The sequence below is a fragment of the Phocoena phocoena genome, chromosome 5 (assembly GCF_963924675.1).
Source record: "Phocoena phocoena chromosome 5, mPhoPho1.1, whole genome shotgun sequence".
Taxonomy (NCBI): domain Eukaryota; kingdom Metazoa; phylum Chordata; class Mammalia; order Artiodactyla; family Phocoenidae; genus Phocoena; species Phocoena phocoena.
The window spans coordinates 50,735,124-50,752,434 of record NC_089223.1 but is presented as its reverse complement, the minus strand read 5'-3'; the positions used below and the strand labels follow the sequence as shown (position 1 = coordinate 50,752,434).

The window sequence follows — 17,311 nt, the reverse complement described above, 5'->3', positions numbered from 1 at the left end:
ATCAATGTGATTAAGTGATTTGCCCTAAGTAACAGTGTGAGAAAAAGAATGAAGTTGATCCAGATTCTTTGCCTACCGAGCCCATGTTCTTTAAGTGAATAGCAGACGTCCAAAACTGTGATTGGATGGTTCCTCCCTAGATTAGGGTCCATTGGATTCAGCTGGAGGTAGTCCTTTGTTAGCTTCTCTTTATTACTTACCTAGAATGGGGGCCAACACTGACCATAGACCTAGAGTCTTAGTAAAGTCATAGTTTGTTGCGGTAATCTGCTAATTTCCAAAAGAGAGTGTCTAATAATGTCAGAAATGAGTCTTTTGATAAGCAGAGGAGGTTAAGATAAGAATATTCGCAACACTGCTTTTCATTTTCTAAGGCATCTGCTTTCTACTTTGTTCTTTAAGCACAGCCTCTCTTTTTCTTCCTAAGAATTTCTATTTTTGTGTAATCTGCTTATTAACCAGTCATTATAGGATGAAGAAGACCCTCCTCTCACTTCTTCATAACTCTGTGTAACAGTTGTGGTAGAAGTTGTGATATAGAAAATTTTTTCAACTGTTGGCCAGTATCAGTTATGGGAATTATCTGAATTTCAGGTGATTTATTTGATTCCTTCGTCATATTAAGGGTTGACTTTATTTATTTTTATGTATTGTCTGAAAATTGGGGCCTTAGCATGATCAAGATCAGCAATGGAGAACTTAAAGCTAAAGTTTCGTGACTGTGATCCCTTGGTCCTTACCTTACAACAGTAGCAGATGTATGGCATGATTTGTTAGCATATAAAGTTCTAATAGTTCGTCCTGGTCTTTAATTTCTGAAATAGTTTATTGGTGTGTAAGTACTCAGAAAATTTACTGGGAAAATACACGTGTCCCACTTACACTGTTTTTAAAGACCAGTCACTGAGGACAGTTCATATTGTCAAAGATCACTGATACTTATTTTATTCAACTATAAAATTGACTTAAAGTAGTTTTTGTTTTGTACTGTTTTTATTTTTACCTGTTATTTTTATATGTACTTTAGAACACACATACTTGCAAAAAGGAATTCTCTGGATATTAATAAAAATACTTCCTTGTTGCTGCTCTGTAGAGTCAGTGCAATATTGCTTTATATGATGTACCTGGATATCAGAACTCGGGTTGTCCTGATGACTCATTTGAGCAACCTGAGACCAACAGTTTTTCAAAGACTTCTCATTTCAGTTAGCAGGGCAGTACTTAGACTCAGCCTCAACAGCTAATGAACATTTGCCTCCTCAACACTGAATTTTTAACTCTCGCTGATGTACTTGCCAAAAGTGTATAATATATAATCATTTTGATAGACTGTTTATTAAGGCATTATTATCTCTTCATTTTAGAAGTCTTGACTGTACTCAGAGATTTTAAAATTAACCTTTACATTTGAGTTTAGAAGATTTGTTATAAATGACACCGATGAAGAACAGCAAAAATGTGTGCAGAGGAGGTAGCCTAAACCTTTCAGGGTTCATGACATGTAAGGTTTCAGTGTAAAATCTTGCAGGATATAATGTCCATGAAACATGCAGCGAGCTTAAATGCAATATAAAAGGTTTCTGATGTGCCTTGTTGGATTATGTCACTCTCTGACTCTGAGTGCTGGTAATCTGCTAAATTTGTATGCTCCTAGCTGTTAAATCTCAAATTTCTACCATGCCTTTATTTTTAAAGTAAAAATTACAAATAGCACATGGATCTGTTCTCACTATTTAAATGTTTCATAATGCAAAAGTACATTGAGCACAAAGTGACTTTCCTCTTTGTGGGCCCCCAAACCCTCCTCTCCCCCACCCCCCATCACCACCACAATTTATTATCAGAGACTACCACTTTTGAGTTTGGTGAGTTTTCTTCCAGAACTTTTGCGTGCATTCACAGAGATGTATGTGTTCATATATCGTGGGGCCATTTCTCCCTTGGTGTATGACCGTCCATTCCAATTTCTCATCAACTCTCTAAGAAGGAGCTAATTGCATGCCATGGTCCAATACTTTTGAAACCAAGTCCCCCTAAAACTGAGTTCTGCCAAGTTTATGATTAACCTCTCTATTCAAAACTCTATTTCCGGGCTTCCCTGGTGGCGCAGTGGTTAAGAATTTGCCTGCCAATGCAAGGGACACGGGTTCAAGCCCTGGCCCAGGAAGGTCCCACATGCTGTGGAGCAACTGAGCCTGTGCACCACAGCTACTGAGACTGAACTCTAGAGCCTGCAAGCCACAACTGCTGAGCCCACGTGCCACAACTACTGAAGCCTGCCCGCCTAGAGCCCGTGCTCCACAACAAGAGAAGCCACGACAATGAGAAGCCCCGCACACCGCAACAAAGAGTAGCACCCACTCACCGCAACTAGAGAAAGCCCGCGCACAGCAACGAAGACCCAACGTAGCCAAAATAAATAAATTTATATTAAAAAAAACAACAACTCTATTTCCTTTCTTGTCCCATACCTGTTCCCCTCAGGATTGAGGAGTATCAAAGTAAAGGGGGCATTGAAACCAAGCAGGACCCTGTGGGACTTTCCCAAGTACAAAAGTCCCATTTCTTGTTTGTAGAAAAAAAGGCTTTAGACTCCTAGGCCTTCCCTGCCTTCCAAAGAGCAGATACAAGCAGTCAGTGAAGAGGACAGTAGTGTCACAGGACTCCTGGTTTCTCCTGAGGGGATATAGATAACAATCTGATGCATATCTTTTTTAATGAATATTTAGATTTATGAATCAGCAGATTACTTCAGTTCTTTGTGATTTTTTATTTTTTATTTTTATTTTTGCTGTGTTGAGTCTTCGTTTCTGTGCGATGGCTTTCTCTAGTTGTGGCAAGTAGGGGCCACTCTTCATTGCGGTGTGTGGGCCTCTCACTATCGTGGCCTCTCCTGTTGTGGAGCACAGGCTCCAGACGCGCAGGCTCAGTAGTTGTGGCCCACGGGCCCAGTTGCTCTGCAGCATGTGGGATCCTCCCAGACCAGGGCTTGAACCTGTGTCCCCTGCACTAGCAGGCAGATTCTCAACCACTGCGCCACCAGGGAAGCCCCTGATGCATATCTTTGAGTTGCTCTGTAGAGACTAAGACCCCCATCCAGGTGGACGATGGCCACTACATGCTGACCACAAGCAAGGTAGATCCCAGACTGGTTGGAACCAGAAGTTTGAGATTCCTGAAACATCAGCCTGTTACCTCACCACCAACCAATCAGAAAAAGGTCCATGAGCTGATCACGCATCCTACGACCCTCTCCTCTAAAACTGTCTTTAAAAACCCTTGCCTGAAAGCCATCCGGGAGTTCGGGTCTTTTGAGCATGAGCTGCCCATTCTACTTGCTTGGCGCCCTGCAAATACACCCTTACTTTGCCGCAAACACCTGCTATCAGAGTTTGGCTTTCTGTGCCAAGGGCACACCAGCCCTTGCTCAGTAACACCTAATGCCTTCCTTTTCCATCCTAACTTTAGAAGTCGTCTTGTGAGTGGACAGAATGGACAAGAGATGGCTTCTCCTTGGTGTTGGAGGGAAGAGGCACCCCTGCCATTTGCACGGTTATCAGCTTCTATTGACAGTTCCTTTCCTCTTTCAACTCTCAGAGCTACCACAAACATTTATATTTAAAGCAATGCCATACAAATAGCCCACATCTCTGCCCTTGTCTTTTCTCTCCCAAATACAGCAGTGTACCAAAAAAGAGTCCACTCACAAAGTAGCAGCTTTCTTTCTGTATTTGTATGTGCTATTTTGAGATAGGAGAGCTAGGAAAGGAATAGAAAGAAGGGGGAAACAGGCCTTGGGAAGGACTGGAAGCATTACAGTGACTACCCACGTCAAAGTTGAGTATACTTAACAGTGAATGCCTTGGTTGAGCCCTGGAAAGTGCAGAGAATGAGGCTTCTAGAAGCATTCACTGTTTCTCATGGATGCTCTTTAAGAGTCCATGATGTGGGGAATGAGTGTTCTCATTTACATATGAACCCAGGAATGTGTATTTAAGAGGAGAAAATCAATTTTAGGTTCACAGTTTCATACACACACCTGCAATAGAAAGATATGTATGTATTATATAGGTATATGTGCATATATACATTATTTGTGTGTGTATGTATGTATTTATTCATTGACTTTATTCTCCATGGGTATTTCTATTATTATGTCTCTCTCTTTCTTCTTTTTTCATTGTCTAATAGTACTCTAGAAAACATTATACCTGATTAGGAGTTGAATACACATTAATCAGTTCATCTGCTGTATGCTTTTTAAACTTTGAAAAGACAAAAGTCACTTTTTTTGGATTTGTAAATGTAGAGGCATCTGCTCAAAATTGGGAGGTGTGCAGGGGAAGGGTTGAACCATCAGAACCAAAAAGTTTTGAGCATTCACCTCACATGAGTAGGTTTTAGCTTGATGTGTGACTTTTTAGAAGACAGCATTTTGTTATAATTAATGTAGAGCAGTGCCTTCATTTACAGTATTGTGATTCACAAATCTGTCAGCCATCAGCTCTTTTCCAGCTGTGTTCAGAATGCAAAGAGCCACTTTCTGATTCATTAAATGCTGTTTTGTCAAGTAGCAGAAGTAAAGGCCCATAAGAAAAGGGGGGAAACCCTCAGAAACGTAGCATCTTCGGTGTGTAATTGTAGATTAGTGACTACCAGAGACCTGTAGTTTAGCCCTTAAGAGTATCTAAATGCAGGTGGGTCCTTTTCCACACACAGCTGAAATAACCTGGGATCTTGAGCATCCTGGGAGCTGGGTCATACCCCCATTTCCCACCTCATGACTAAGCTTGCTGTCTGCTGCTTGCCTTCCTGATTTTGCTTTTATCACCACTGCTGCCTAAACTGTCAACAGTTTGTCTTCCCAGCCAATTGCTCCCCTTCTCTTCTGCCTGCTTTCTTTTGTTTTACTTACTCTTCTGGCCTGGCATTATCAAAAAGTCCTGTTATGGTTCTTACTGACAAAGCAACAGTTTCAGAATATTAGATGTAATTTTTGAGTCTTTGTTTTGGCTGCTCTGCTATTGATAATCATGGGTTCATTCTTTCAGAGTTTTCTTTTTTCTTAGTTCTCATCTTAGCTTCATTCTGGATACTAGAGGATCCTAAAAGGTTCTTCATTAGATAACAGAAATTTTACTGTAGTTCTGTAACCCAAACAATTATGAATAAAGAATGTGACTAGTAAGATAGTAATGGTACTTAGTGGCTACATTTATAGAATATTTTTATGTTCTAGGCAGGGAGGCACAAACTTCACATGTATCAGTACTTATCAGTTTGGGGGGTTATATTTATAAGAGGTATTTCTTAGAATTTCCATTAGATGGAAGAGCTAGTGCATAAAACTACTCACTTAACAATGAAAGCTGAAAAGAAAAAAATGGGGAGGAGTAGTTCACATAGAATTCATATAGGTAGGTGCAACATACGTTTTTCATCAGAGTATTTGATTCAGTCTTTCAGTGATATCTAAGCTATTATGAAATAAATTCTGATAGAGTAACCTTGGATTTAGAAGATTATTCTGGAGATGTAGACTCTTTGGTTTTAGGAAAAGTCTTATCTCAAACTTTAGCACACATCAGAGTCACCTGGAGGTCTTGTTAACACAGATTTCTGGCCCTGTCCCCAGAAGTGTTTTTTGTTTGTTTGGTTTTTGTTTTTATTGATATATAATTGACGTATTTTAAAAATTATTTTATATTGGAGTATAGTTGATTAACAATGTTGTATTAGTTTCAGGTGAACAGCAAAATGATTCAGTTATACATATACATGTATCTATTCTTTTTCGAATTCTTTTCCTATTTAGGTTATTACAGAATATGGAGCAGAGTTCCCTGTGGTATACAGTAGGTCCCTGTTGGCTATCCATTTTAAATATAGCAGTGTGTACATGTCAAACCCAAACTCCCTAACTATCCTTTCCCCTCAACCTTCCCCCCCGTAACCATAATTGACATATTGTGTTAGTTTCAGGTATACAACATAATAATTCAATATTTGTATATATTGTTTTTTTTTAACTGAAGGACAGAGAATGAATTCATATTCCTCAATAGTCTGAGTATCCAAAGCTCATGTTGTTAATCACCGTATACTCCCTCACCAAGGCCTTAAAGGACCCAGTTTGGGTAGAAGACAGTAAAAAAGTTCCTGGGTGGGAGAGACAGCAGAGGAAAGGTGGCAAAGAAAGCAACTTTTCAGACTGAAAGAATAGTATTGGCTTCAAAACGTGTTCACCTGACTGTATTTTGTCTCTCATCTTTTCCCTTTTTTGTTTGACTTTTAACAGAAACCTATGTGTTAAACAGGTAAAATTTTATCAAGAAGCTGAGAACATATTTTTCTAGTGTATGTTATAGGTAGTAGAAAGTCTAGGTGGATGATGATGAGAGTTTAGCCAAATTAACTGGATGAAATAATGATAATTCCTTGTTGGCTAATATTTTTGAAAATTCCTTAAATAATGAAACAAGTTGCATAAAAGATATGCTGCTTCTCTATCATTACACAATAAGTAACCTGTAGCCATCATAAATAAAAGTAGAATCCCATTTTAATGAACTTTGCAGAGCATCACAACTTATATTTCTACACAAACCTTATTAACATTATAATGTCTTCCTACTGTGTGAAGTGGCTCAAGTATGAGCTTTAAATTTTATTTTGGGAAGTTAGTAGTATACCATAAGCATAAAGAATTGGTTTGAAATTACGTGAAAAGCAATGCTTTTAGAGTTACAAAGGCAGTGGTACTTGAGAGGGTACCTATCAATACTGTCATGCCCTCTACTGTAGCTATGTTTGAGTAATTGTGAAAAGTTCATAGTCTTCCTAAAACATAACAGATCAGGAATCAAGGGCTGCTGGGCCAAGATGATATTCCTCTTTGCACAACCCATCTTAGTGAGTGTCTGGTTCTAAACTTGCTCCATACGGAATGGACATGACACTCAGCATGTGTCAGAGGGAGTGTCATGGATGGTGAGGCAGAGGCGGGAAAGTCTGAAACCTCATGATCCATAAGGAAAGGAGAGATTAGCAGACTGTGACAGCAAAAGGCATGTAGAAAGCGGGAGAAATTGTTTCAACATATTGCCTTTAAGAATACGGTTTTTCTCTCTAATTTTAGAATCTGTTTATGGACTGTCCACAGACATTTATCTGCTTCCTCTGCCTTTTTTATGAACTTAGGAAATCTGGTCACCTGTTACAAAGGCTTGGTAAAATTCTGACCCCTCTCTCCTCTTCCTTTCTCAAGTCCCAAGTGATGCCCCAGCATACCCTTTACTCAGATCGCCTTTTTTACTTTCCTCTACCTTAGTCCCTTGAACATTCATCCTTACTGACTTTCATTTCATGTGATTGATAGGGTTTTTGGGTTTTTTGGGTTTTGGGGTTGTTTCCCAGTACTCTCGAAAGCAGAATCACATATTAAAATGATGATAATGGCTGCCATTTACTGACTGCTTACTTTGTGTGAAGTGCCATGTTGAGCATTTTACTTTCATTACTTCATCTAACTCTGAAGTAGTTAATATGAGTATCGCCATTTTGTCAGTGAAGAAACAGGCGCAGAAACAAGCACTCAGCTTCTAAGTGATGGACCTAGGATTGACTGTGGGCATTCTGGCTTGAGTCCACATGCTCTCAGCCTCCTTCACCACCTCCCATAACTGGAATCACATCCTAAACTGGAGGCTCCTCTTTAGGCAGCAGTAGCCCTCTAGTTCCTTGTTCTACCTGATAAAGCCCTATTTGCTAAAAATGAATTAATGTGAAATTCACAAGCCACCAGTGTGACAGAGAATATAGTTAGGTATGTAAGCAACACTGAATAGCCATGTGTGTGACAGGGATTTAGAAATTTCTTAAACACCTATAATTTTCTGTTTCTTGTCTATTGCCTTGTTCTTTCTTCATATCCATAGTGGCTAGACATAATAGGTGCTTTATACATATTATCATTGAATCTGTTGTGTATAAATGAATAAAGCCTGTGTTAGAATGACATGTTTGTTGGGGCATAAATATAGCTTGATTTTCTAGAACTTGGGGATTTTCATGGTTGAAGTGAAACAGGAGGGTGGAAATATATCATTGCAAGAATATAGAGTGCTTTAGAGTTACATATCTATACCAACAAGTATCTATGGAGTGTCTGGTATTTGGTAGGTATTATTTTAAGCAAGTATGTAATGGTGTGTAAAACAGGCAGAGTTCTTCTCATGGAGCCTGTGATCTTTGTGAAGCTAGTTATTTAGTTCCATGTTTATAGCTGAATAAATTGAGACAAGAGGAGGACAAGTTTCCCAAGATTGTCTACTAAGTAGTTGGTAGCTTTACATCTGTAAATTATTACCTACTGCCACGTAGCCATGAGATCCATTTTAGTTATTAAGGTAGGAGTTATTTTCAGTCTTATGCTGGTTAATTTTACAAGAAAAATATTATGCAATGTAATAGTCCTGGTGGTGTTTTTAGCAACCATAACTCAGCTTCTCAGGTATACTCATAGTATATATTATCTTCCTTGGAATATCTACAAAGTAATACTGAGCCTGCCAAGTATATAAACCTAAACTTGTAGCAATCTCAACATTAGAGGAGGATATAATAGATCTTTGTGTGGGGGAGGGAAGGAAGTGAAAGGGAGGACTGGAGCATGTGACAAAGTCATGATCTTTCAATTGAATAATCTTATAATTTAGCAGAAACATCTGGGCTTTCCCAGATGGCATCATGATGGTAATTCATCAAGGGAACCCTTTTGTGCTAACAGCAACTAGTGAACTTGGGGGGAGGGGATGAGACTTTTCTTCTTAAATTGTAAAACCGTGACCCAGGAAGCCTTGGGGAACAGAACTTGTGAGCTTTACAAACTGATGTAGTTGCACAAGTTGACAAATTTTAAGAAGCACTGTTGTGTGCAGAATAGGAACTAAGTAATAGGAGGAGTCAGCTAACTGTAAAAGAAGTAAATGAAGTGGTCTCTTACCCTCAAACCTGTTGAAGAAGAATTGGCATACCTACCAGAAATCTATTTCTGAAAAGTATCTAAATAATATCATTTAAAATGAAAAAATTAGAAATAACCCAAATGCTCACCAGCATGAAAATAGATCAAAAATTGTTTATACATACAATGGACTATTACCTTGTAACACAGCAGCCCAAAGGGTAAAGTACAAGCTACACACTACAATATGGATAAATCTTAGAAAATGCAGTTTTGGGTGAAAGGCTTAGGTTATATACAGTATCAAACCCTTTTCGCTACAGTTAAAGAAAAAAACAAGCTAAAATATTAGTTAGGCATCCATGTATTTGTAATATTTCTAAAATAAGACAGTGATTTACACAAAATTCAGAAGTAGCTGCCTCAAAAGGGGAGGCAGGAATTCAGAACAGAGAAGGAGCATGTAAATGAAAGACACTGATCTGTTTCTCCAGTTGGGCAATGGTTTCATGGGTATTGGTGATTTTTTTTTTTAAGAATTAAAATTAGGCATCGAAGTTTGTTATTTAAAGAAGTTCTGAAATGAGTCATTTTAGAAAATAGTTCCCCCCCACTTCATTTATCTTTTAACACTTCTGGATGTATCAGGTGTTCTTAATATGTCCACCCGGATAAGTAAATGTGGTGGGAACTCGGTAAGATGGTTTCTTCAGTGGTACAGTTAAGCAAGTGACATCCTTCACAATAGTCAGGAAGAATCTGGTTTACCCTTCGCCAGCACAAGCAGAAAGATACATGCTGGATTCTCAGCTTCTCAGAAAATGCCCACTTGGGAATTCCCTGTGCTCAGTGGTTAGGATGCAGCACTTTCACTGCTGGGACCTGGGTTTGATCCTTGGTCAGCGAGCTAAGATCCTGCAAGCCTTGCTGCTTGGCCAAAAAAAAAAGAAAGAAAAGAAAATGCCCACTTATTAAAAACATAAACTAGATGTATAACGGTGACTAAGTGGAATATATGGTTTGTGAAACATTAAGGTGTAAAGTATGAAAGCGGTTAAATTTTTTCTCTGCTTCAAATCTTAACTTTGTTGAAATAACTGTTTAGGAAATTTCAAGAGGACCTTGCCTGTGTTACTTTGTTTTTGCTTTTGTTTTGTTTTCCTTTATTTTCCCTGAGTAAAGTTTAATCCTTGGGGTGGAGTGCTGAAGCTGCAAAGTATAGAAGAAAAAATGGACTTAATGGGCGTTCTAGAAGCAGCTGGGGATCCCGGTTCTACCACTTGCTAATTGTGTGATCTTGGGCCAGTTATGTGGCTCAACTTTGGTTTCCTTCAATGTAAAGAGGGAATATCAATACCTACTTTGCAGGATTCTTTTTTTTTTTTTTTTTTTTTTGGCTGCACTGGGTCTTCGTTGCTGTGCACAGGCTTTCTCTAGTTGCGGCGAGCAGGGGCTACTCTTTGTTGCAGTGCACGGGTTTCTCATTGCGGTGGCTTCTCGTTGCGGAGCACGGGCTCTAGGCGCACGGGCTTCAGTAGTTGTGGCTTGCGGGATCCAGACCGCAGGCTCAGTAGTTGTGGTGCACGGGCTTAGTTGCTCCTCGGCATGTGGGATCTTCCCGGACTAGGGCTTGAACCCGTGTCCCCTGCATTGGCAGACGGATTCTTAACCACTGCGCCACCAGGAAAGTCCCAACTTGGCAGGATTCTTGTGAGGATTTGATATGATATTTACAAAGCACCTAACAGAAAATAAAAATTCAATAAATGGTAGCTACCTTAAGTAGTAATAATTTTTCCACATCGTATAACAGGGACATTGGGTGTGACAAATCAGCCTTTGTCTTTTAATAGTAGCTGAGTAAATATACTTTAAAGGAATGTAACTACTAACTTTGAAAAGTGAATCTCATTTGCTTTGAATCAACCATAATGTGGAAAATTCATGCTGGGTGAGCAGTTAGAACATAGTATTGTTCAGATCATTATCTTGGATTTGAACTTCACATAGCCTTGTTAATTCTGTTTTAGGGCCACAAACTGTACCCCAGACCTCCTCACAACTCTTTTACAAATATATGCTGTTATTCTCAAGTGGAATCAAATGAGAAAATAGTTCAATACAGCTTATAATTAGTGTGTTTATGAGAAAAGATTATAAAAAAAAAGTTCAAGGTTTGTATGTCTTACTGATGACTTGATATTGCCTTTATATTCTAAGCTAATATGTTTACATAGTAAAAACATTACCAAGCAATATTTTAAATTATTTTTATTAGTCCTCTATTTAGTGCGTGTTTTCATAGTAAATTCATTGCTTATGAACAGAACAATGAGTAACTGTCATGTTGAAGACTCAAGAGTGGTTACCTGCAAACAGGTATAACTGGGTAAAAGTACAGGTTTTCCTGCCCACCCACAGTTCTTATTTCTGAAATAACTGCTAATACCTCCTCAAACTGATAGGTATGGGAAACTCAAGGGTAACCAGTGCAGACAGGTTTTTCTCTCCTTGGCAGAAGTTTTAGTTGCTTTGGGCTTCCTTCCTTGTGTCTAGCTGGAGAGGACCTTTGGAAGGAATGTTAATCAAGTTTCTGTGTTTATTGACCTAGATGTTTTTGTTTTGCTGGTACGTTGTAATCAATCCAGATCTCCTGTTCAGGGTTAAATAAATGCTTATTGTTTGGTTGGTGGGAAGATTGTCCATCATGGTTTGTGACAGGCTGAATTCAGATTTTGGTGGACACAGGCAATCCCAGAGCATTCAGATTAATTCATATATTCACAGTTCTATATTTTAAGAATGTATCAGTGACCTAGAGTCTTGATGTCATATGTACAGATAGCCAGGGCTCTTTGGTATTGTGGTTCCAGGAACTATTCAGTGTAATTTTAAAGATTTTAATGACTGCTTAACGGTGTTTTGAAGTATTACATGGCTTAAAGTGAAACTATAAACTATCTCCCTTTAAGTTTTAATCTATAAAGATGTCTGGCTACAAAGGAATTGCACTGTAATTAAATGTGAATGTGTTAAATAAAGACTTATATTCAGTATTTGGATATGTAAACTCTGCTTCCTTGAAGAAGTGATCTTGTCTTAAGCTGCATGCCCAGTGCCTGGCACATGGAGTACTCTCAGTGAATATTTACTGAATGAATGAATGAATGAATAGCTCTGGTCCAGATGTAGAATAATGTTGGAAGAGATTTAAATAGAAATGAATAAACCTAGTTGGAAAATTTTATTTTCCTTAGTAACTTGCTGATGTTCTTCCTAATTATAAATAAGCATATACGTATATATATTCTTACATTGTACAAGATTGCCTTCCCTCTAACAATATGAAAATACCTGTTTACCTACAGAATCTGGTTCTCAGCATTTTTTCTTTGAGTTGAATCTCAAATTAGGATGGAAGCATTTATGAATTTTTTTGTATTTGCTGTAAACACTTTATTCCAGTATGGCTTTCCTTTTCATTTACTTAAAAAAAATTGTTTTATTGAATTATAGTTATTTACAATGTTGTATTAGTTTCAGGTGTACAGCAAAGTGATTCAGTTATTTATATGTGTGTATATATATATAAAATACTTGGGCTTCCCTGGTGGCGCAGTGGTTAAGAATCCACCTGCCAGTGCAGGGGACACAGGTTCGAGCCCTGGTCTGGGAAGATCCCATATGCCACAGAGCAACTAAGCCTGTGCACCACAACTACTGAGCCCACACACCACAACTACTGAAGCCCGCGCACCTAGTGCCTGTGCTCTGCAACAAGAGAAGCTACCACAAATACAAGCCCGCGCACTGCAACGAAGAGTAGCCCCTGCTCGCCGCAACTAGAGAAAGCCCGTGCACAGCAACGAAGACCTAACGCATACAAAAATAAATAAATATTTTTAAAAATTTTAATAATACTCAAGGAGAAATTTTTCTTTCAGTTTTTAGATAACCCTCTGATAAGAAATCCTAGAACACAATAAATCATCTTGGGGCATATTTCTTGAAGTTTTGTGCTCCTCCTAAAAACCAGACCCTTAAGTAAAAACAAACAAAAACTTGTTTTCAATCGTCCAAAACATTGTCACAGAAAATCTTTGTCATCCCTTATCTCCTTGTTATTTATGTAGCTCAGAAAGCAAGTACCTAACTTCTTGCTACCAAGGCATAATGGTCTCCTTGGATAGTATAGATATGTGGGTGGGTGGGTAAACTGGTAGATTGGTTTAAGAGAACTGGATAATGTGCCCTTAGCATGTTCCAAGATGGGAGAATTTTTAAGGTACTAGAAAATAATCTAATGCAGAAACTTGGTAAATACAGCAATATCAGAAGGGGAGGGGAAAATTGCCATTAATCAGGAAGGATTTTACTTTTTTCACTTCATGTTTTTTTTTCTTGCACTTCTGTCCTGTCTACAAAGTTAGGTCTTTGTACTTTGGAGAAGGAAATTATGAATGCCTGAGAGTATGGTATTTAAATGGAAAATCTGCTTTAGTTTTTCTTAAAACACTACCTTTAGCAGAGCAAAGAATTTTGATAGCTAAGTATATAAGGAAAAAAGAGGTGAATTATGTGCTTGTTAAAGTAATCTAACTACCTCTTTTACCATCTTTGCTGTCCAGTATTACCCAGTATTAACTGTCTTCCTGTTATCCAGCCCTTTTATCCCACAGAGAGGGGAATTGATGAGGATATGTGCATTGTGTTATGTCTGATCACAGTTTGACTAGCATAGTCTGGAAGTGGGTTGTGCAGGATGAGAGCTAGCAGCCTAATTGCTCTCCCTGCATCAGCAGCATCTATAAAGCATCCTGGGAATTGCTCACCCTACGTTCAGAGCAGCTGGTCACATGAGCCTGAATTTTCAGTTCAGTTCATTAGTCAGCCATTTTGGTCAACACCCTGCTTACTGCGCACGACCAATCCTATTAGAACTCAGCATCCCAGCTCCTCTGAGCAGATCCTGGAAGTGATTTCTACAGTTCAGGATTTTTTTTTTTAAGCTAAATCGAAAATATTGGTTTATTTTTTGTTGGTTTTTTTTTTTCTTTTGTACTTTTTTTTTTTCCTGCACAGAGAAGGAGGATTTTTCACTTACTCATACAGAGGCCAGTTTTTCAAAGCCAGCTAAGGTAGCATCGGCTGTGCAGGATTTCAAGCCTCTGGCTCAGCTGAAAAAGAAGGAGGTAGGGAAGGGGAAGATAACAAAAGAGAAGCTGGAAGAAGACAAGCATCATCTTATTTTGCTAGGTGGTAGGAGCTGTCTATGAGAAGAGATAGTGTAGAATTGTTTATCTTGAACAGTGGTTCTTAAACCACAAGGTGTGTTTTTTTAACCTCCCCCACCCCATTTCTTGAGAGCTTTGTTGCAGAGCTTTGGATTGGGGGTTTTTGTTGAGGAGGATTTATTTTTGTGGGGTGTGTGTGTGTGTGTGTGTGTGTGTGTGTTGTGGTCCCAGCTGAGTCATCATGTCGGCTCTGACGCCTCCCACCGATATGCCGACCCCCACCACTGACAAGATCACACAAGCTGCTATGGAGACCATCTACCTTTGCAAATTCCGAGTGTCTATGGATGGAGAATGGCTCTGCCTGCGAGAGCTGGATGACATCTCACTTACACCTGACCCAGAGCCTACCCACGAAGGTATGGTTAGAACCCATTCACTAGTATCTCACCAGCATCCCCATTGTTACTCGGGCTGGGAGGGTCAGGGAAAGGCAGGAAGAACCCATGCTGTAAACTATTAACAAGCCTGAAAACCTTTCATCCTTACCTACCACCAGCTCCCCTTCTCTACTTTACTGGGAAAAATAATTTTTCCCTGCCCCCTGAGGTATCCTTTCAAAAGATGCTGGTGCTTGTTTAGAGTTCTTTGTCTTGAAGCCTCTAAAAAGAACATTTGAGGTCACTTATCACATCTGACCCTAATCAACAATGAAAACGCTATTAATTCTGATTAGATGCTAAAATATTATAGAAATTGTAATGATTCTTAATAAAGATAAAAAAGCATGACTATAATTATAGGGTTGTACATGATATAGTTGAAACGCTCATGAAGGGCATCCTATCATCAGGATATAATGTTAAACAGGCTATGATATCTAGAAAGTATTTGGTCAAACATTTTTTTCTTTAATAGTATAGATTATAAGGTTAGATGAGAAAGCAGTTTTACATTCAGTGCTTATTTAATGAATATGGTGTCTTAAAAATGCACAATGCCTTAAAAAGGCATGATTGATAAGGTAATTCCTTCCCATGGAACGTATTGGCCGTTGCTTTCTATAAGTTATTTGTGGTATCTATGATGACCCATTTGAAATTTCCACTGTCAGTACCTTTGAGACCTTTGTGGTTCTTGACTTGTGACTTTCTCCCAGAACCTTTTCTAAATTGTGAGAGTGTTTCATCTTCTACCCCTAAATTCTCTTAGTACAGTAAGGAAGAGAATTAACATGAGTCATAATTTGAGTCAAATTGTTTTGTATTTTTATGTAGTGACCTCTTAGCTAGTGTTTATTCTCTACCCTTAAAGTAATGAAGACAGAAATGCTCATGTATGAGAATAAATTCTTCATAAAATCTCCCTAATATTTAGACATACTGCAGGATAGAGGGCACAAGGTGAATTGCACTTAGCAATTGGGTTAGGAAAAGTGATTCCTTTCCCTTGACCTAGTGTCATTGCAATCTTATCATGACTCAGATTTCACTCTTTGTGTCTGAAAAGGATTTTATTTTCCCAGTTAGACACTTTTAGAGAGGGTTAACATCACAACACAAAGCATTCATTTGGGTGTGTCTTTAGGGCAATGTTTAAGTAGTTTTTAAGGCCCTTTGCATCTCTTAACAATTGATTTGTCAGCTGGACAGCTTCCTTTGACTCTAAGTTTCAGAATGTGCACAGGGGTTAGAGGACATCAGCTAGAACTGCATACAATGCCAGTACTGTTTAGAACAGCCTCCAAAGCTTTAAAAATCTTTAGGGAAGAAAAATACATTTTTAGAAGGCTACCAAGAAGTCTTTTAGCAAATGCCTCAATTTGCATATTTTGTTTTAAAATATATTCATTTTGAGAGTCATGCGATATCAAATATTCCCTTAATTATAAAATTTAGTGTGTCAGTGTCTCAAAATAACTTTTAACAAATTTAATAATTTGAATACATATTTGTTTTTTGAGCAAGATTCCTGTGAGTGAACAAAAGTGAGCTGTTTGGTTCACATAAGCATTTGTAGTGGTACTGTTTAAATTCAATATGGAGAAATCTGTGATGGAAAATGTATGAGAGCTGCAACCTAAGCTTAAGTGGCACATCCTTAGATTAAGGGAAACAGACAAATAGGAAGTTCCCAACACCTTAGAGTCAACTATGGAGGGTGTGGAGGAAAATAGAGAAATGCTAACAAATGAATTTTGGAATTCTGCCTTAAATTGGGTAAAAGAAGAAACAATTTCAAATGATTAGCACTAGAAGTAATAAAAGAAAGTCCAGACCCAGGAAAACATCTATAGGTTTAGTGATCTAGGAAACCAGGTAAATAAAATACAGGGATTTTATTTCCTTGCTCCACTGGCTAACTCTGGATGTCTAAACAGTCATTTGAACCAAAGAAATGTCTGCTTTAATAGTGATGCTAGTGACAATTGTTAAGTTTAATTTAGCTACTAACCTTTAAGTGGTGATCACCAGGCCAGTGATAATGGGAATCTTACTGTGTTGACAAAATGGAGCACCTGGTGCCCAGGCACAGGAGTATTCATAGAATACTTCAGACATCTGACCGCGCAAATCCTGCATTGGGGCCCTCTGACACCCACAAGAGAAAAGGGGCAAAAGCATAATGTATCCTCTTAAGAGGATAATATAGACTAACTTTGTGGCCTCAGCACTACAAGCATTACAGTTTCCAACTTTTGTTTTCTGAAAACAGAGTTCCTTCCTTCACTGTGCTGTCCAAAGTGTAGGCCTGGACCTAGAATTTCTGCCTAGCTTAACTCTTAAATACGTGGGGATAAAAACTCACTTAATTATTTCAGTGCTTATTGGTGGTCAAGGAGGTGATCTTTCTCTCACTTCTTTTAATACACTTTTTTTTGAAAAACCTGGAGCAAATCTCCAAATCTTTAATTGTAAGGAGAAGGTTCAGCAAAGGCTTCATCCAGTAAGTGACACTTGGGCTGGGCTCAACCTTGTGTGATAACTAGACCATCACCAGGCTGACACTGTGGCGGGTAGGGGTTGGAGGGGACGTTTCAGACAGTACATAGTGAGCTGGCCAAGCTCGGGTATAACAAGTAGTTAGGACTGGTACCTACCAGATAGTA

The 17,311-nt window shown here is 38.6% G+C and overlaps 1 protein-coding gene across 5 annotated transcripts in view; it reads left to right on the top strand.

Moving 5' to 3' along the window:
- RUFY3 (RUN and FYVE domain containing 3) overlaps positions 1-17,311 on the top strand; it is an 82,712-nt gene that overhangs the window by 1,525 nt on the left and 63,876 nt on the right. The window contains exon 1 of one of the 5 annotated variants that reach the window (XM_065878258.1): positions 13,805-14,621. The exons of 2 other annotated variants lie outside the window; for them this stretch is intronic. In XM_065878258.1, the coding sequence (XP_065734330.1) occupies positions 14,444-14,621 (178 nt within the window). In that variant the 5' untranslated portion in view covers positions 13,805-14,443. Of the gene's footprint in view, positions 1-13,804; positions 14,622-17,311 lie in introns of those variants that run through there. 2 more of the 5 variants (XM_065878257.1, XM_065878255.1) reach the window with 2 other exon arrangements.